Here is a 21127-nt window from a genome sequence, read left to right as displayed (position 1 = left end):
AAGTAATACTTTTCCTGGATATGCTGCTTAGGTTAGTTTTAGAAAGTATTACTGTAAATACAGAACCATTCAACCATAACCAGTCAACTTCCTGTTTTATGTAGGTTGGTACACTACTTTTGATTTCTGTTTGCTCATTTCACTCAACAAAACATCATCAGGTGATAGGAATAAATGTTTTGGAGCTGATATGTAAAGCTAAAGCAATATATAGTTTGGATAGTTGTTGAAAAATTTCAAGGCTACATTTATTTGATCAAGAAAAAAAAGTTTTTTTTTTTAATGTAATTTATTCCTGTGATGGCTTTCAGTGTCACATGATCCTTAAGAAATCATTCTAATATGCGGATTTGGTGTTCAAGAAACATTTCTTATCAATGTTGATAACGGTTGCTTTTTAATTTTTGTGTGTGGAAACATACATTTTTTTCTGAATACTTTGATAAAGAAAAAGTTTATTTAAAAGAACAGCATTTATTTCAAATAGAAACCTTTTGTAACAAATGTTTTACTGTCACTTTTGATCCATTTAATGTAGCCTTGTTGAATAAAAAAAAAAAAAGAAAAAAAAAATTGAACAGTAGTGTCACTAATTATGAACTGTTTTAAATGCAAGATACCAAACTTAAATTATAAATCCAAGCCAAAAACAAAACAGTTAAATTTTTAAAAGTTTTATTGATCATACAGAATGTAGAAATAAAAACACATTTGTACATTTAGACACTGAAGAATATGTATTTACATTGAGGCAAAAATCAACTAAATCAGCGGCATTACAATGACCAAAAATAAAAAATAAAATTGCATAAAATTCCCTAAAACAGTGTCACACAATATCTAGAGCTTGAGGTTTCTCTCAGTCTCAACCAGGCTGTGAGACACAGTCACCCGTGTCAGGTGACTCCTTATTCACTAAACTAGTGGGTTTCAGTTTACCACTAATGTGATCTTCTGCTACTATGTCTTGATACTGTAGGCATCTTAGACGAGAGGGTAGCTAGCAGCTGTAGCAATACCACAGTGGTTGTGTCTGTCCTTGGCCATGTAGACATAACCTTTATCACCCCAATTTTCACTCCAGCTAGAATGCACAAAACACACATTTGGTTAAAAACACTGCTTTAAACATTGCCCATTCAGAATTTGAGCGTAAATGATCTTCTTACCTGTTCTTGACAATCCAATACTTCTTTCCATCAACATCCTCACCCTCAAAACCATAACCAACGGCAAGCACACCATGATCTAGCTCCTCGCTGCTGCATTCTTTCTCATAGTAGATGCCTAACAAGAAATATACATCCATTAGAGCATCTTCATCACTCATTTCTCATAATGTCAAGAGTCATTTAGTTGGCTTAAAAGGAAAGGACATGATGTGTGGCCTATACTCAGAATTTGTGCTCTGCATTTTACCCATCCACACACACAGTGAACACACACCCGGAGCAGTTTTATTCAACAACTAATGGTGACAAATATAAATACCTGACTGGTAGAACTGGAAAGACTCGTGTCCGGCGTCAATAGCCACAGACACAGGCCCCACCGCAGCTATAGCCTTCATCAGAGCATGTTCCTTTCCACTGGGAATGTCAACGAATCCAGTGTCATTAGCTGCGCTGTATTTGGGATCATAATGGCAGGGCTGATCATCCTGAAAAATGATAAGCAGCATGTATGTTACAGTAATCCTTCATGTAATGAATCCGTATAATATCATAGGAATAAAAGGTAATGTAACTTACAGTTCCCAAATAGGGGTAGGACTCCTCTGAGTCCAGACCGTTCTGGTCCTTGATGTACTGGAAAGCCTGGTCCATTAGACCTCCATTACAGCCCTCGTTGCCTTCAGGGCGGGAGCAGTCCACCAGGTTCTGCTCACTCAGAGACACCAGTTTTCCGGTCTTCCTGAACATCTGACCCTCCATGGCTCCAGTAGTGCTGAAGGCCCAGCAAGAACCACACTCACCCTGCAAATACCACATTTCAAACCAGTTATCATCAACCAGATGGCTTCAAGAGGACTTCAAATAATTTAAAATAAGATAAAACAAGCATCAAAATAAGCTACAAGTAAAAATCTAAATATTTCTATATTGTTCCCATTGAAAACCTGGATATGAGGTAGCCTAATTTTAAATGTGTGATTTCTAGACCTAAAAAAAGTTAAAATCTTAAAACACCATGGCTATTTTATTATAAATATACACATTTTACTAGTTGTATGTAAAATATTCACATAGAATGTGTGAGTTTTTAAAAAAAAATAAAAAAAAAATAAAAAAAAAAAAATAAAAAAGCATGAAATTTAAAAATTCTTATAAATTTTAATTATATATATATATATATAAAATTTATAAGAATTTTTAAATTTCATGCTTTTTTATTTTTTTTTTTATTTATTTACAGAAGTTAAGAGATCCCATAGATTAAAACATGTTTTGAAAACTAGAGCTAGGGGGACTTGTAATATTGTTGAGCACAATGCAAGATATGGCTTATTTGGAACATGTTTCCTGGTGTACATTCGGAACACACAACTATGGTCTCACACAACTATGGTCTCACACATATACATCTATTTTCCAAAGTAGTTAGAACATGTTTCTCCCTATGGAATTTAAATACATTTACATTTATCCAAAGTGACTGGCTTTAAATTCAAGGTACACATTTTGTCAGTCCTTGCTTTCTCTGGAAATCAAACCCGTGACCTTGACATCACTATTGCCGTGCTCTATTGTTTGAGCTACAAGGAATGTTCAAAGGCATTGTTTTTCTATGGGCAACTATCTCACCTGATCTTTCACGGGAGTCACGTATCCCTTTTCCCTCCAGTCCAAACTGTTTGGGACCTCCAGGAAGTTGGGCTCCATGAAGAGAGATCCTCTGAATCGTCTCTCCTTCTTGTGTTTGTAGCCATTCATCACCTGCCTGAACTCCTCATGAGTCTGTAGATATAGAATAGTTTGATGAAAGCTGAAGGAATTTCATAAATCAATATGCAAACACCTCAAATGAAGTTCTTCTGCAGTCTTACCATATCACCAAAGCGGTTCATTCCGAGTCTGTAAGTGTGTGTGCCCATGGAGTGCTCAAGATTGTGCAGTTCGATCTTTTGCAAGTTTTTCTCCCAGACCATTCGCCTCCACCCCTCCTCCTTCTGTGTTGAAAGAGATAACACTGAGTTCCACTTCTTGCTCCTTTTTCAGCTTGTTAATGTAGATTTTTACACTTACTTCATGGTATTTTTTACCGTGCCAGTTCTTCCACTGTTCCCAATGGTTGTCTAACTGCTTGTCCAAAGTTGGAGCAGCAAATACTGCACTGAGGCACAACGCGAACGCTGCCAAAAACACCCTCATGATGAAAACACTGAGGGGAAAAACAACAACAGGTCAGACATGTTGCAACAAGTGACCATGTACCTTGGAAGCACGTGAAGATAACAGATTAAAACATGTATACAAGGGAATGCATACATCTTAGTTTTAATAGTTTCAATGGTGGCATTATTTTTAATACAAAAATTATATGGAAGCCCATTTCTGGCATTCTGGGGGATTTCAAAAAGTTTAAATAACGAAATGAAATCATAGTACTGACATTACAAATCGAAAGCATGAGACACCAAGTCATGATTGATCTCATAATTTCATTTTTAATCTCATTATTAAGATTTAGTCATAATTTCGACTTTTCCTAATTCTCATTTACTAAACCTTTTTCCAGAGCAGAAATGGGCTTCCATATATTTTATATTAACACGTCCCTAAATACTGCATAAACGTATTTGAAATGGTTTCAGGCGAAGTTTGTCACACCGCAGGAGATTGCTTAAACTGCTTGAAATTTAATGTCATGCAAGTTATTTCTTTCAGTCACTTAACTGCTGTATAATTAAACGTATATTTAAAAGAACTGGTGTATATGTATACAGTGTCATGAGATCAGATTACTGCCCCGTTATCTTTGTTTACACCGTGTTCAGAACCACTGCAGGCTGCGATAGTGTTTCGTTGTTATGAATCGTAATAAAAACCAGTGAGTAATCTAAAGGGAGAGGTATTATTCATGAAACATTCCTTGAAAACAGACGCTGACCTACAGAGCCCAACAAATACGAACCCATATAACGGTTTGTATATCTTTTAAAAACAGATCTGTTTACACGGGCCTCCGGACAGACACACGGTTGTGGACACTGAAGGGAATACGGTGTTCCTTTAGCGGCAGTCACGAGATCTGGGAGGTTGCAGCCCACAGCTTCCCAGGAAAAGAAAACGAAGACCGAAACCAGTCCACGGAAATCGAAAAAGAAACAACTGGAACTATTTTAGAGGAATGGATATGGGGGAAAAGGGCGTATTGTGTAAAATGCTCAGCTAAAGAGCGACCTAACAAGCTCCATTTTGTTTTGTATGAAGCTAAAAATCTTAAAGCAAAGACACATACAACAAAAGTACATTGAAATGTCCATATCGACGGGTTTTTTTTAACAAAACAAATGTACAAACAACTCAAGATTCCCGAAAGTTTTAAAAACTCCTGACTCACCCAGCGGAACTGAATCCAGAAGAAAATACTCTGTTTCGCAGAGCGGCCCCAGGTTTATAGCGCGTCTGAAGGCAAATTACTCAATTTCTCATTGGTCGAGATTCTTGCCTATAGATTTGTCGGTCCCGCCCCCGATACACACGTCACAGCATGTGACCCACCAGCACGTGACTGCTTCCCGGCAGATGGTGTTATTAATAAAGAAAATCATTGTTACTATCTAAAAAAAACAGCATAATCACCTTAAAATGTTGCATTTAAGTCAATAAAGGTATATTATTTGTTATTTTAAAAAGCACAAGTTAAAAGCCAATACTTTATACGAGTTAGCTACTATTTACTGCTTATCAACTACGTTTTAAATTAGAATGCAGAAACAGACGGATCGGTTTTCTTTGCAACTGTATCATTTTCTTAGCTATTTAATCCATTCACAGCACTGCCATACGAAAATCATAGACATTTCAGTTATTATACCTGTTATTAACTAGCTAGCCAGTAGTGCTTATGCCTTCCTCGGTGTTCAAATAAGCTCTTCACACAACTACAAACACATTTCAATTGATTGAATGTTGGATTTAGTCACATTTAAAACAAGTTAATGTAAAATGTTAATATATACTAAATCACAAGATTATAAAACAAAAGGGTCTCTATCACACATTCACAAGAGCACGAGTGAAGTTACATGACCCTGCTCATCAACAGACCACCAAAACCAGTGTATATTGAATTTGTTATCAGTATGTCTATATGTGAGGCCCTCAGTGCAGGTTATCTAGTTCTATAACTGTGTAACAACATTCCACATTGTTTACGTTCACTGTTAAGATTTGTGGCAGGCCAGAATCAGAGTACTGTTGAATCAACATACAAACAAAGGGGAAAACAAGACTGATTAATGGGTTTGTCTGTCACAAGAAGAACAGAAGCTATAGATGGGAAGTTTGATCAATTATCACTTAAGCCTATCAGCCCAGCGCTTCCAGCAATGATCAAAAAGGAGCAGTTAAAAGAATTGATCAAGCGTGAGCATTCATGACTCTGAAAATTCTGATTAGTGTATATGCATTCAGTATTACATTGTAACTAAATAGTAGCCTAAATCAGCATATTTTAAAGCCAAAAGTAAAGTAAACCATTTCATAAACTATAAGCTATAAAAAGAACGGAACAGGAAAGCTTATATATGTCATGTTGAAATAAAAGTGTGGTAATTCCATTTGCTGAATAATGCATGTTCAGGCATCCCACAAACTGACGCTTCAAAAAAACAGCACATGACATGATTCATCAACAGCAATGTCATCATCGTCATTTTTGATTCATTTTAGTGGGCTCTGCTTCTCACGGTTTACCCAGAATTCACTGGAGGGCACTTTAAAATGTTTGAGAAAACTTTAAAATACAATAGGCTATTATAAAAACAGATTAAGTTACAAATTACATCATTTAGACCAAAGAATCTAACATAAGGTAAAATATGCTGAAATCTTCATCACCTCTTCTTTCAAATCTCAACTAAAAACTTGTTTTTTTCAGCTCACTGCTCTCTAGTGTTTATGTAGGTTATTATTTTTTGTTTATGAATATTTGTAACTAAGGTCGTTCCATAAGCTAATATTTTCTTTGTACAGCAACACTGATCTAGGAAAAGGCACTTTATTAATTATTATTATTATTATTGTGCTAAAAAGAAGGGAAATGTAAATGCACTGTATATTGTATGAACGACAAAATATTGCATGAGCAACACTGTAAAAAAAATATTTTAAAAGAACAGAGAGAATCATTGAGTAAACAATTTATTATAAAAAAATGTAGTACACAAGTTTGAGGAAGTATTAAGGACATGGCATTCAGAGACATGCGAACATAATATAAATAGAGTAATAATGTGAAGGTCTTGTGCAAAGAGATGACTGTACAAAGTCTTAAATACACCAGGATAAACTCCCCTCTGATGTACCCTGTCTTAAGAGGGAAAATCATGAACCTTGACCACAGCTAAACAGCGAAAGAGCTCCATAATACATAGACTTAATCACAATATAAAAATGTGCCTTTTGGATTGAGAGAACACAATATGTCCAATTCCCTTTTAGAAAAGTTTGTGATTTTAAGCCTGCAAGGGAAATGATGAAAGGTTGGAGGATAGACCTGTCCCAAAATATAATATGGAACAGTTGTCTGGACTTTCAGACATTAAAAAAAGATGATGAAACTGCAACTGCCTCTAAAGAAGGAGAGCAAAAAGAGTTATAGCATGTGTTAGATGTAACAAGTTGTTGCTGCCATCTACTGTTTTCAAGTTGTCACTTCACTTGTGTCCAATATACCATATTCAGTACAATGGTTTTCCTGTAACTGAGGAATGGCATCGCTTTTAACAACATATTTTTTGACACTTTTGCCCAATTTAAGTCCCTTAGAATAGCATTTTATGATGAATTCTCCAGTGTAAAGAATATACATGACTATGTGTTTAAATACATTTCTTAAACACTCAACAACAGTGTAAATGTGTGAAACAGAACATATTAAAATAAGCTGAACAGTTGTAACAAAGATCATGCTTATCAGGACACTGCAGCAGACATCATTTTTATGAAGAGAAACAAAATCTTACTTGTCATGTAAGTGCCTGGAATATTTCACAGGTAGTCAGAACCGTAATATTTCACAAAAGTCAATGTGACAAGTAGGCTATAAGTGTGAATAAGACAAATGTGAGGGATTTTAGAAACCATACTTAAAATAATTTACCATGCATTATGATTTTTTAAGGAATGTTTAGTATGTTTATTTGTGCTTCATCATTTGAATAAAATCCTGTCTGAAAAATTATGCGTTTTAGTTGCAATAAGGAACAATCAGGTAGTAAATGCAAGTGACCCAATTTCCTATGTTTGAGAAAAAGTGTAAATCTAATAGATGTTCATTAAAAGCTTTGTAAGACAGGTAAACACCGAAACACTTGCAGAGGTGCACATCCAATTTTCAACTCTATAACAATGGCTCTTTGTCAACAGCTTACAATCTTCAAGGCACTCAATAGTTTGAGTTGTTTATTAAATAATGCTGCCAAGCACTTAGTGATCTATCATTCGGTCATCAAATTTGGCGCAATTCCCCTATAACAGCTGTCCGAATTGATAAAAGTAATAGAATTTTCTTTCAGTAAGGACATTTAAAAAAGGCAGCCTGCAGTTTCACCTTGGGAATGTGAGACAGTCAATAAAAGATTTGCAGGAAAAAAGCACATAGGCACCTTTTCAAAGACACCAAGAATGAACATTCAGAAATCACGAATTGAGTATCTGATTCAAATACTTCAGTCTCAGGACACCAGGGAGCTTGAGATTTAACAACGCTCCACCGGACAATTGCACGTTTCTCTATAGACACAAGTGACGTCCTAACGAGAGATCACGGAACTGATGGAATTGAAGGATGTGCCGCCCCCATTACACACCGGGCTGTAGGGCTCCGGCGGGGTGCCCAGTATTTCCAAGTTGACCCGGAACACGGGTGCAGCTCTAAGGAGGAAATCTGCTGCATCCCGACGGCCGAGTTCTCGCAACTTAGCGAGCAAAATGCCTATGGTTGAATCGGGTCGCTGGCTCCACTCCTGCAGGAGCATGGCTGTGGGACTGGGAAGGGAAAGGGGGTCTGCAGGCGGAGTCCCGTTTGTGCCAGAACTGTATTTAGCAGCGAGTTCGCTAAGGTTCAAGTTCATGGCAAGCAGGCACCAATCCTTTCCAAGGGCATCGGGAGGGTCCAGCAGGCGGCAGAGCTTGCGTCGAGCCAGGTGACTGACCTCCGTCACGGGCACTTCCCCACCAAGACTGCCCTGTTTGTAGACCTGGGTGCAACCTAATGCTACGATACTGACAAAGCTCTCACGATAGCCGCCCATGGTGTTCGAAAGCGCGTTCTCGCCTCGCGCCTGAGCGCGGAAAAAGTCTCTTGGTTGGTAGAGCATGACAGGGCCATGGTGTTCCCGCAGCTGCTGAGGGCTGAGATAATGTCGGGCGGTAAGCAAACCGGGTAATGTGGCAGCTAACAGACCCTCTGCCATGCCACACAATGTGTCCAATAAAGCATAGCAACGGCCGGAATCCGAGTCCGGTCCTCGTAACTGTACCTCCATGCCCTGTCCGTGGTTCACAAGCAGAACCAGTGCCTCAGCGCTGCCGAGTCCAACCCGAGCTCCCCCGCTCCACAACCTCACATCCTCAGCCTCGACCTCTGGCTTCTGCTGCCGGCTCCACCTGCACAAGTTCACTTGCAACTTATGGAAAAGTCCACAAGGGAATGGCGCCAAGTGTTCCGCAGGGACAACTCGCACGCCACCGTAAAGCAAAGTGTCCTCGCCATCGATGTCTTCCTCGTCGGTCCAGGTGTGCTGTAGGCCACCCGTGCGTATGAGGGCGGGAATGTCGACCATTCCGGGGTTGGCTAAGTCGCGGGCACATACATCCATAGCGTCGAGCACCTGGAGAAGTTCATCAATGTCACCTTCGGAGACAAGGTATTGGAGTTCTTCCACGCGGTAGCGGCCACGGTAGTGGTGAATCGCTTTCGGGGTTTCAATTGAGAGAAGCTTGCCGAGTACGTTACCACAAAGCCAGCGAGGATCTAACAGGATAACGTCCTGGACAGTCTCACTCTGCATGATGTTAATCTAGAAGAAAGAAGGATAAATAGGATTGAGTACAAGCAAATGGGTGATTGCAAGATTCCATAGACACCAAGACAAATATTCGTTGAGATAAAATTTTAATGGCTGTTGTTAATACATCTGTTCAGATGGACACGGAAATTCTAAAATGGTGTTCTTAACCTTTTTCCATAATACAAACAAGAAACTGGCCAACCAGTATGATTCATGCTTTTGATCACATCCCTAGAGCTGCTGTTGTTACATAAAATTACAAAACAACATAGTGGCACTAACAGATTATTTTGCAAAGCAAAAGTGAATAAGAGAGGAAGAATTGAGAACACGTTCTCTAGTCTCTCTACTTTGTATTTGATGTTGTGTGATAACAACCACAGTGAATACAAAATCTGAATACACTTTTGGGGCTCAACTCACTTATTCTTTTTCAAATAAATGCAAATTAAAATCATCAGTAGATGTCAGTAAAACAGTAGTTATGGGGGCGCACTTGAAATGCCTTGATTTTGGGTCAATTCATTATTCGGAGCTATTTTATGAATTCAGAAGACTTGGAATACAGCAAATTCATTTATGAAACATATGATTTATACAGTGTTTTTTGTCATTTTGGAGCTTAGCAGCCCAGATTGTCATGAACATTTTTCATTTTGATTCACACAAATCAGTCATACACACTGAATTGTTATTATTATTTTTTTTTACATAATTTTTGAAGAGACATGACATAACAGATTTTAAAAGGGCTGAGGTTAAACACAGGGGAGATGAAGCCCCTTAAACAGAGTATCTTATGTAAGTAAATGTTAATAAAGCTGAATCACAGCTTGGCATTTCAGCCCATCAACATCAAAACATTCCCTAAAATGGGTTAAAGTGTTGCTGCTGAAAACACAAATGACTAATATTGATGAGAATGACTCATTCACCTGCTCTCTCTATTGTTGAAGCTGTTGTTGTAATGGTTGTGGGTGGTCAACAGACTGCAAAGGCCCCTATTTAGTAGCTGACACCCACCAACTCATTTGAATCCACATAAAAACATGTTTGTAGATGTTCTGCATTGTATACTTTGAGTGGTTTTGAAGTAATGGATGTGGCATTAATAGCGGGGCGTGTACGATAGTATAGCATAATGTATGAAAACAATCATTTTAATTAATGATACAGAGCATCTACTTCAAACACACTTATGCTATACTCACAGCAATAGAACCATAATTCAAACATTCATACATATTTATTGATCTGCTCATCATCACACACACACACACACACTCACACACACACACACACACACACACACACACACACACACACACTCTCACACATTCACTGGGCCGCCCACACATACACACACACACCTCTCCCATGCTGTGAAGTTGTGAAGCCAGTTCCCGCAGATCCTCTTCACTGGCTAGAGGGTTGATTTGTTCTTGCACATCCACAACAAACTGTTGCAATGACATCAGCTGGTTTGGCCCGTTAAGTTTCCGCCAGGAAGGCAGAGTGGACAACAGCTTCTCTGCCAGTTGAGTCATCGGCCTGCAGGTCTGTGAAAACGACAGAGAGAAAAGCAATTTTACATCTCTGGAAAAAATGCCAATGGGGTCGCTAAGTTGTTGTGAGTGGTTGCTAGGTAATTCGTTTCCAGCCCCCCAAATATAGTCTAAATTTTCCCCCATTAACTGAAAGTAGGAGCAATAGTAGAAATCACCACTGATAAATGAAAGTCTCCTTTAACACCTCAAAGATATTGTACTATATAAAATACATATTTAAAAACTACAATAATTACTTATCTTTCCTTCATAATATACACAAAAATCCAGACACAATATAACGGCGGATGAGAAAGTAATCTGTACAGGTATGTGTAGGAGTGAGAGAGACAGAAAGAGAGATGTAGGTGGAGAACGAGCAGAATGTATTAGCGAGGGATCTGAGTGGCAGTGTTTGATATTGTGCATCTGTGTGTGTGTGTGTGTGCATGGTAAAGAAAAGAAAAGAGCTTTATTATAAAGATCAGACCCAGATCAGAATAAAAAAAGTGATAATTTAAAGGGATAGTTCACCCAAAAATTCTGTCATTAATTACTCACCCTCAGGTCGTTCCAAACCGCTAAGACCTTTATTCATCTTCAGAACACAAATAAAGATATTTTTGATGAAATCCGAGAGCTTTCTGGCCCTCCATAGAAAACAACCCAACTGACACGTTCCAGGCCCAGAAAGGCAGCAAGGACATTGTTAAAATAGTTCATGTGACATCAGTGGTTCAACCTTGATTTTATGAAGCTACAAGAATACTTTTGTGTGCAAAGAAAACAAAAATAATGACTTTATTCAACAATTTCTTGTCTTCTGTGTAAGTCTTTGACGTGTGTTCACGAAAGTAATATGATGCATGCCTATGCATTCCTCTGCTTGCGAACAAGGCACAGTGCATCTGGGTTGTACATCAGAATGTCGGCTCCTGCGTCAGCAGCACCACACGCATGCGCTGTGGAACTCTCGCGAATGTACGGCAAAGACTGACAAGGAAGAGAAGAAATTGTTGAATAAAGTCATTATTTTTGTTTTCGTTGCACACAAAAAGTATTCTCGTAACGTCATAACATTAAGGTTGAACCACTGATGTCACATGGACTATTTTAACAATGTCCTAACGACCTCTCTTGGCCTTGAAGGTGGTAGTTACCTTGCTGTCTATGCAGGGTCAGAAAGCTCTTAGATTTCAGCAAAAATATCTTAATTTATGTTCCGAAGTGGAACAAAGGTCTTACGGGTCTGGAACGACACAAGGGTGAGTAATTTTTGGGTGAATGCTACATTTAGGTAATTGAAATTACAATGTACTGGGAGGTGTAGTAGAATGGAGACCGATCTTACAGAGATGATGGTGTTGCGGAGCTCTAACAGAAGGTTTCTCAGCAGCTTAATGTCTTTGGAGTTGGACGCTCCTGCATCCATGACAAAGAGCTTCTCTGCAATATGCAGATCATTCCCAAACCTGAGAGGGAAAGATGGATTATAATCAGTTTAATAGTTTGGCTCATCCATCAAATCACTTTAATCACTATGATCTAGTCAGTCCTTCAAAAATGATCACTTAATGTACTTATAGGTCTCATAGCTTCCAACTGACATTTTATATTGATTTAATCACCTGTTTCTGACTTCTTTAAGTAGAGATCTCTCCTTGTCATAGCTGAACTCTCCCCCAAACGATCGAGGCAGATTCACAATGTCAGCATGTGTGGCCACCAGGACCACGCACAGTGGATTCCTAATCTTCCCTCCAAAGGCTGTGGATACAACAGAGAGGCAGTTTTATTGTCTATTCTTAACATATTTGATCATTATGCACAATCTCAGCTCTCAAATAAACTCAAAAATATCTGAGAACCATAGAGCAAAACTAGATTCCTAGATTAAGACTGATGCACAGACTCTCTTTTGGCATTATCCATAGCACTATGGATGTGCCTGCTACAATACTTACACAAATTCATCAACCATCATCACTACAGTGAAAGCAAAGGCAAGCCAGGCTGAAATTACCAGGGAGAGTTTGAGAGAGACAAGAATGAGAAAACTACAAACAGCATTAATGAAGCACACAGAATGGAGAACAGTGAAACACAGAGATACACAGAGAACAAAACTGCATGCATGAGTTCATTTCTATCATACGACCTTCAATTTAACTTGTTCATTCAAAACAAATATTTATATTAAAATAACGAGTTAAAAATATTTAACATTATTTACATTTTGTTCAAAACCAGTAACACAGGTAACGCATGGGGAATGCAAGGGTTCTTTCTCAAGACACGCTTTCAAAAGTAGAACTGCTTTTAACATGTCAGAGAAGAAATATATGATGCTCATGGTGTGAAAACAGCAAGACATGACACAGTAGCCAAAACATCCATCTAGTGTATATGTACACAGAAACATCAAGCTTAAAATGGAATGTGATAATGCATTCTGTGTGAACAGGTTTTGGATAGACTGACAAACTCAATGGTAAAAAAAATAAAAATAAAATATTTGCCAATGCTAGACTTGTGTTGAATGACATGGAAATAAAACAAATAATATATTGACTTCTACAGCCAGACTTTGTTATGTCTATTTAATGCTTTACTCATTTGCCACAATAACACGATAATGTGTAATTAATGCATTTAAAAATGTGTCAGTCAATTGACAGGCTATGGGTAACTTCATTATACAGTTGGTTATTGGTTTAAATACTAATAGAACATTAATATTTAAATAGAAAAACAAATATTTTGTAAAGATTCCCTTTTTCTGATATATGTTTTTGAGATTAAAAAAGAAAATAATATAACCAAATAATAAAAGAAAATAAATAAATTATGCTAGACAAAATAACTATATAGTAACCAAGTAAGAAAGATTAATTTCAATAGAGAAAAACTGTATAACTGCTACTTAGAGCACATACTTCACAGCTTCAGCTGATCCCTGTAATTACTGTAATGGAAAGCCCTCTAGAAAGGACGAGAAGAAATCCATACATTGTACACTGTAGTCTCAGGAGACACACACACTTGCACATACCGATGTTGTCCTCTGGCAGCGTGAGAGCCTTCAGACAGTTGAGCCAGAATGTGACCTGGTTCAGTTGAGTCTCGTAAGGCTCCTCCAGGCTGAATAAGACCAGATGAATGGCTGTGGTGTCATTCGCAGCAAAGTAGTCATATGAGCAGTAGTAGACAGGGTTTCCAGAGAACTCCCATATACTGAAGTCTCCAACACCTAAAGAATATTGCATAATACAATACATAAAATAAACAATATCATTCAAAAGTTTGGGAAAGATTTTTTTTTTTTTTACTCCGCAAAGATGCATTAAACAGATCAAAAGTGACAGTAAATGCATTTATAACGTTACAAACGTTTATCTATACATAAAAAAATTATAGTTTCCACAAAAATATTATTATTATTTTTTATTATTCTTGAGCATAAAAAAAATTATATTGGAATGATTTTTAAAAGATCATGTGACACTGAAGAGTAATGGCTACTAAAAATTCAGCTTTGAGTTCACATGAATACATTACATTTTGAAATATATTAAAATACAAATCAAATGGTATTAATATTGCATAGTATAACTATTTTTAATGTATTTTTGGTGAGACTTATTTAATATTTCTCATAAACGACTTTTACCATTGACATTGGCGGTCTGGATGTCGATGGCTTTGGTGGCGGTGTCGTCAGCCGTGGAGAGAGCGTTATGGACAGGACTAAAGACCTCCAGCACTCCTTTAGTCAAACTGGGCTCAAACATCATACTGCGGCTACGCACACTGACATTCTCACAGCCTGGGTACAGGTTAGAGATGCTGACAGACACTACAGGCACACAACACACAAACAGGGAAGCAAAATGAAAGACAGACTGTAAACTAGATGGAATTGACTTCTTATAATAGATAACAATGTATACAATAAGGCTATGTTTGAAGCTAAAAGATAAATTATGTATATTATTTGAGGATTTATAAAATGTAATGAAATGTTCTAAAAATGTGGAAACCCACCACATGGGGGAGCTCTTTCCTAAAGGCCTGATTCCAGCTTTCCCAGTGTTAAATCCCTTTTTCTGATATATATTTTGAGATTACAAAAAAACAAAACAACACAAAAAAACTGTTCCCTTGTGGATAAAGATATGGACTGGTAATGGACAAAGATTGTATGTAAAAAAAAAAAAAAAAAAAAAAACCTCCACAAGAGATGAGCCAGTATCACCACATATATACATAATTAAAATAGCTCAGCTGGAAAAAACCAAACTCCTGATAAAAACCACAGAAGTACTCTTTTTTTTATACCTTGCAAACGTGTTAGTCACACAGTGCTGCATATGTCTCGCACAGTCAACGCTTTCCACTGAACTTTGGTTCTTTCTAAAAACTTTTCTCATAGAAACCTAGAAACGACTTCCTCAATTTGGCAGTTACAGTAATTGTGAGAATAAAAAAGTTTGCTTCATGTCTAATGCATTACATTGATGTAATTGCACCTTCCAAGAATTGCACTATGATGTGTGTTAATCCCGGAATGAGTGAGGAAAGTGAACAAAGTTGGACCAGAAAAAGCTCTGTACTCCAAAAGGAATAGATCACCCAAAATGAAAATGTCCTCACCTCACCCTCAGGCCATCCAAGATTCGTTTCTTTTTGAATTACATCACTTGCTCACCAATGGATCCGCTGCAGTGAATGGGTGCCGTCAGAATGAGAGTCCAAACAGTTGATAAAAACATCAAAATAATACAAAAGTAATCCACACGACTCCCACCCATCAATTAACATCTTCTTGAAGTGAAAAGCTGCATGTTTGTAATAAATCTGTTTTTAACTTAAAACCATTGCTTTCTCCAATGAACAAGTCATCTTGGCTGAATCAGGAGAGAAATATGCATAGCTCAAGCATTATTTACAAGTGAAAACAGTCCAAATATGTTGGTGGATTTTGATGCGAGAGGAGAAACTGGAGAAAGCATTATTATGGATTATGGACTGGTATATTGGTCAGATATGATGATTTAAAGGTAAAACGCCTTGATAGATTTGTTTCTAACAAACAAACTTTTCACTTCATAAGATGCTAATTAATGGACTGGAATGGCATTGTGGATTACTTTTTTTTTTGTATCAGCAGTTTGGGGTCTCATTCTGACGGCACCCATTCACTGCAGAGGATCTATTGGTGAGCAAGTAATTGAATACTAAATTTCTCCCAATACATTCTGATGAAGAAACAAACTCATCTACATTTTAAAAAAAGAGCAATTCCTTAAATTTTCAGTTTTTTCTATAGATAAAGAAGGAAAACACATCACCCTACCTGCAGGTTTGGAGGTGACAGGTGAGGCTGGGTGCCGGACAGGGTTGGTCAACCTGGTCCTCCTCCTCCTGAAGAAACTCCGCAAGATGCCACACTTCAAAGACTCCACCAAAGTGCTCTTCCCTGCTCCCGAGTGGCCGAACAGCTTGAGTTTGATGCGAGGTTGGAGGGTCTGTGTAGGCCGCAGCTGCTGGATGTAAATGCTCTTATGGTTGTCCTGTAAGACCAGTCACAAAGGGTATGTAAATGAACACAATCCAGTGGCATTACAATATGACATATGGAGCAATGACATAATGTTAATGTGTCTGAGAATGCTCAGTGCATCCTAATGAGTGTAATTAATAGGCTCTTAATAGCTAGTATTCAGAGCCCGCCAACTGAGCATAATCCACTTTTTGAAGCAAAATGCAAGACGGTAAATGCCATATATTAAATCATGTATGTGACCATCAAATAAAAGACTTCCAAAATCTAAAGTCAAGTCTGTGGTTAAAAGATAAACTGTACATCTGAGCATTACATCAAATCTGAGTGACCAAAGACTTAAAGAAAAAAAAAAAGATGTAGACTGAAGGTCAAATTAGATGTGAAATATCTTAGAATATGGAAAATCTATTTTTAGTAACCTTGAAAATGTTTTCGTCACATCAAAGGACTACACAAGAGCTTCAAAACACCATCTGTGATTTTAGTGGATTAATTGGCAGATAGGATGCCATGTTTGAGAGGCTGCAAGCTTCAGTTATAATAAATACCAATGTACTGATTATTGAACCATCATATTTACCATGTTATATTCCATGGTACTTTAAGAATACCACAGTACATATCCAATAAAACATATTAAGAACATGACACTATACAGTGCAACAATGCCTATCCACTTTTAGTTCTGAATGCATTTCCCCATGCGGATTTCACAACATCTTACAAACTTTGATATCTACATGGAGTTGGATTTTGGAGCAGTGACGGTTACCCAGAATCACTAATAGCAGACCAATGGGTTAAAATATGTTCTAAGTCAAATATTTATTTCAAAAATATCAAAATCAGCATACATTTCAATGGGATAAGAGTCATAATTGAGTAAAACTGTCATCTCTTGCAGGTGTCATATAAAATACAACAAGGATCTCATAAGCCTTCACAAAGCATTCATGTAATGCAAATGAATGTCTCTTGAGTCTCAGTGAGATGAATAATAAACAAAGACTCGCACCTTTTTCAGCTTGGCCAGCAGCACTGCTACATGCTCCTGCTGCTCTGCAATCGCAAGATCCTCCGCTGTCTTCCCATCCTGTGAGAGACAATGACAGTGATGGATAAACTGCAGTGCACAGAACATTAACAGGCAATGCACGGCCCGTCAGCGTCCAGTGACACAGATGAAGGAGTAAAGTATTACCAGACCACCGCACTAATAAAGCTCTGAAAGATACAGAGAGAGTGTGTGTTTGCAGGGTAGGGTGTAAAAGAGAAAGTGAGAAGCTAACAAGAAAAAGTGAGAAAGAAAGAAGAGAGAGAATATCATCTAACAGCTCAACAGCGTGACTCACAGTACATTACAGCGGGTACAGTGATGATTATGGCTGACAGGTGCAATGCTGCCTTCAAGACATATCGGATGATTGTATATATGAAATGGGTGTAAAAAATGAAATTATCAGTCCAAAAAATTATAAGTCAGAACAAGTGTGGCTTCCTGGCACACAGTCATTCACTCATTTGCAACAGTTCCATGGGATTGCATGTGATTTCGTTCTGCCTGACTGTGGCTCTTACTGAAAAAGAGTTGTGATATAGTAGGTAATATTTTCCTTCAACGGTTCACCCACCACTTCTCACTTCTGCTGCGATCTGTCTGCCCGCCCATGGAAAAAGTCTCTTCAGCTGCTAGAAGCCTATTTAGCGCCATACAGTTCAGGTGATGTCAATTACACCACGGAATAAAATATAGCCTGGCTCTAAATATATATCCACTGACCCAAAATTGGTGTTATTTTCTAACTTCAAGTGTTTTCATATATTTTAAAATGTAATTAATACCAGTGATGACAAAGCTGAATTTCAGCAACCACTACTCCAGTCTTCACTGTCAAATGATGCTTAAAAAATTCTAATATGCTGGTGCTCTAAAAACATTTCTTATTATTATTATCAATGATGTTAACAGTTTAACTGCTTAATATTTTTGTGGAAACCATGTTACATTTTCTTTAAGATTCTTTGATAAATACAAAGTTAAAAAGAACAGCATCTATTTGAAATATAAATCTTTTTCAACACAATCAATGTCTTTAGTGTCATGTTTGTCAATTGATTGTGCCTTGGAAAAAAAAAATATATACACACACACACACACACACACACACACACACACACACACACACACACACACACACATATCAGTATTAGTCCTCAAATTAAAAATCCTAATAAATTGAAACCTGGAAGCTTTGCATACATAATACGGCACTAATGGGCTAAACCCCAGATGTAATTTATATCTAGTAACCCCCCTGGAAAATGGTACTAATTTAAGGCAGTTAATGAGAACCAACCAATCTACAATTCTCATCATTTTACTTGGTAGCACCGGAATGATAAAATACATAATGAAAGCATCAATTACACAACTAATGCACCTCCTGTGCTGTCTTGTTTCACAAGCTCTATAAAAGCTTTTTGTCTTTGTCTGGAAGTAAAAAAAAAAGAAATACAAATCTGTGTTCATTTTATTACAACCAAAATGACGCACATAGGAACGTCCCAGGAGGCTGTGAGGGCAGCTCATGTGATTGTGAAATCAGCATTAGGAGACACCAGCTGTGGAGGGGCAATGACTATCAGAGAGGGCCAGCCTGAAGGAAGTATATTCCACAGAAACGTCATGTAAAAATGCTGTAAAAAAAATAAAAAAATAAAAAACTCAAAGAGAGCATTAGAAAAACCTTGAAACTGTACATAAACCTCAGGGCAGTCTTGGTTGTCTGAAAAAATTTGTTTACCCAAAACTCAACACAGTCACAGACCTCAACCAAAACAATTAATGACTTAAGACCTCAGAATACATGTACACGATCTCACACACAGCAACACAAACCCACACCTAACACCTGGGGCCACAAGCAAACCACACAACCAGAAACAGCTGTGCTCCTCCTCAAACCGACGGGGACAAATTAACCAGCCTCCCTCTGAAAGAGAGCCCCCGCACACCCCACTCAGACGACAGCGAAAGAGGATGTGGTGAACAGAGCAGAGGTGTTAAAGCACAGATGAAAATGATACTGATGGGAAAGCTTTGCTGCACCCTAATTACACTCATCTAACGTGGCTTGATTAAACACAAAGACTTCATGAGATATGACTGCAAAATCTCCTGCTCCATTTACTTATTCACAGACTCTTTTTTTGTGTCTGTCTGCTCGTCTCCAGCTCAGCTATGTGTCCCCATGAGGATGTGCTTGAATTCATTTTATTGATTTATGGTTGTCTCCCAAAAGATGCCTAAAAATCTCAAGGATGAATGGAGCATCCTTATGTGAGGGAACCAAATCTAGTGTTTGCTTGACACATTGAGACTGCAGCTTATCATTAGCGTACTGGAAGGGAGACATGAAAAATATATGAAGAGATGACATTGCAGACAGTGAACCATCATGCTTGGGTGTTGTGCATGGGTTTCTGGCACATGTCTACATAGTTGATAAAGTGGCAATGTGATTGGTTACTGGCCCAAGTCAAAAGAGGCTCCTCCCAAGTCTCAAATATTCTGGTTCCTAGATGTTTTTTTCCCCATTTTATCATAAAACAGGTGAAAATCATAGACCGAAACCCACATACACTACTGTTTATAAGGGCACTGTTTAAGTCAGTATGTTTTTTTTTTTTGTAAGAAATTAATACTTTTATTCAGCAGGAATACATTAAATTGAATAAAAGGGACAGTAAAGACACTTATAAAGTACAAAAGATTTCTATTTCAAAATGCTGCATTTTTGAACTTTATATTCATCAAATAATCTTAAAAAAATGTATGACAGTTTTACAAAAATATTAAGCAGCACAACTGTTTTCAACACTGATAATAATAAAATAATAATAAAATAAATGTTTCTTGAGCAGAAATATTAGAATGATTTCTGAAAAATCATGTAACTGGAAATAAGGCTGATGAAAATGTAGCTTTGCCAGAACAGGAATAGATTACTTTTTAAAATATATTGAAATAGCATAAAAATAGAAAAATTGCAATTTTTACTGTATTTCTGATCAAATAAATGCAGCCTTGGTAAGCATATGAGATCATATTGAATGGCAGCGTATAGACTGACAGAACAGTGAGAAAAGGAGCAAAACAAAGTGTGAAGGCCACATTAATCAGTGGTGTCCTATATGTGAAAGCCATGTTTTTCTTTCTCAAGCTGCCGACCCATAAGCCTCTGGCAATGAATTATGGATTCTCGAAATTCCCGTGTGCTGTAACATGCATTGTGCATCAGCCACTATACAATATTAACACAGAGGAGGAGCGCTTTGAGATGGTATTGAGGCAAGGGGTGTGAGCAAGGGCCGGCCGAGGGGAGGGATGTTGGGGTTATTGATTGAAAACATACATTGTTTAGGATGAGTAGGTTGGGGGCTCACTGGGGCATGCTGTCCTTCACCGCTGCTGAAATAATGATTCTCCACTGGCACATTTTCATTAAAAACCTTCACTCTGGCAAAGAACATTTTAATGCACTAGGCTAATAACTTCCTGGAGAAGGTACATCCTTATATTACAGACCAAAGAAATGCACAAAGATCAGACAGATATATCCTCTTCATATCACCGTATGCTCTTCTGTGTCATCCGCACCAGGTGGATTAGAGGTATGAAAGTCGTTGTCAGAATACTACACGTAGAAACAGTGCATCCTTGTGGCGTGGATGATACAGAAGAGCATATGCCGCATACGGTGATATGGAGGG

At 37.8% G+C, this 21127-nt stretch overlaps 2 protein-coding genes across 2 annotated transcripts in view; both read right to left on the bottom strand.

Annotated features, from left to right (window-relative positions):
• Positions 1 to 658: 658 nt before the first annotated feature.
• Positions 659 to 4708, bottom strand: ctsla (cathepsin La). The gene is made up of 8 exons (XM_019097870.2): positions 4564 to 4708; positions 3246 to 3381; positions 3047 to 3169; positions 2805 to 2957; positions 1752 to 1976; positions 1492 to 1660; positions 1170 to 1287; positions 659 to 1084 (listed from the first exon to the last, which is right to left on the bottom strand). The coding sequence occupies exons 2-8, from the start codon at positions 3369 to 3371 to the stop codon at positions 985 to 987; spliced, it is 1014 nt and encodes a 337-aa protein (XP_018953415.1). The 5' UTR covers positions 3372 to 3381; positions 4564 to 4708; the 3' UTR covers positions 659 to 984.
• Positions 4709 to 6352: 1644 nt separating this feature from the next.
• Positions 6353 to 21127, bottom strand: part of dapk1 (death-associated protein kinase 1) — a 63902-nt gene continuing 49127 nt past the window's right edge. Inside the window, exons 19-26 of the mRNA XM_042724579.1 lie at positions 17370 to 17447; positions 16145 to 16361; positions 14459 to 14644; positions 13841 to 14038; positions 12417 to 12555; positions 12140 to 12260; positions 10612 to 10800; positions 6353 to 9250 (exon numbers count right to left, since the gene is read on the bottom strand). Coding sequence (XP_042580513.1) covers positions 7982 to 9250; positions 10612 to 10800; positions 12140 to 12260; positions 12417 to 12555; positions 13841 to 14038; positions 14459 to 14644; positions 16145 to 16361; positions 17370 to 17447 — 2397 coding nt within the window. The 3' untranslated portion in view covers positions 6353 to 7981. The remainder of the gene's footprint in view (positions 9251 to 10611; positions 10801 to 12139; positions 12261 to 12416; positions 12556 to 13840; positions 14039 to 14458; positions 14645 to 16144; positions 16362 to 17369; positions 17448 to 21127) is intronic.

Source organism: Cyprinus carpio, chromosome B5, assembly GCF_018340385.1.
Source record: "Cyprinus carpio isolate SPL01 chromosome B5, ASM1834038v1, whole genome shotgun sequence".
In the NCBI taxonomy this organism is placed as follows: Eukaryota; Metazoa; Chordata; class Actinopteri; order Cypriniformes; family Cyprinidae; genus Cyprinus; species Cyprinus carpio.
This window is presented reverse-complemented; position numbering and strand designations above follow the sequence as displayed.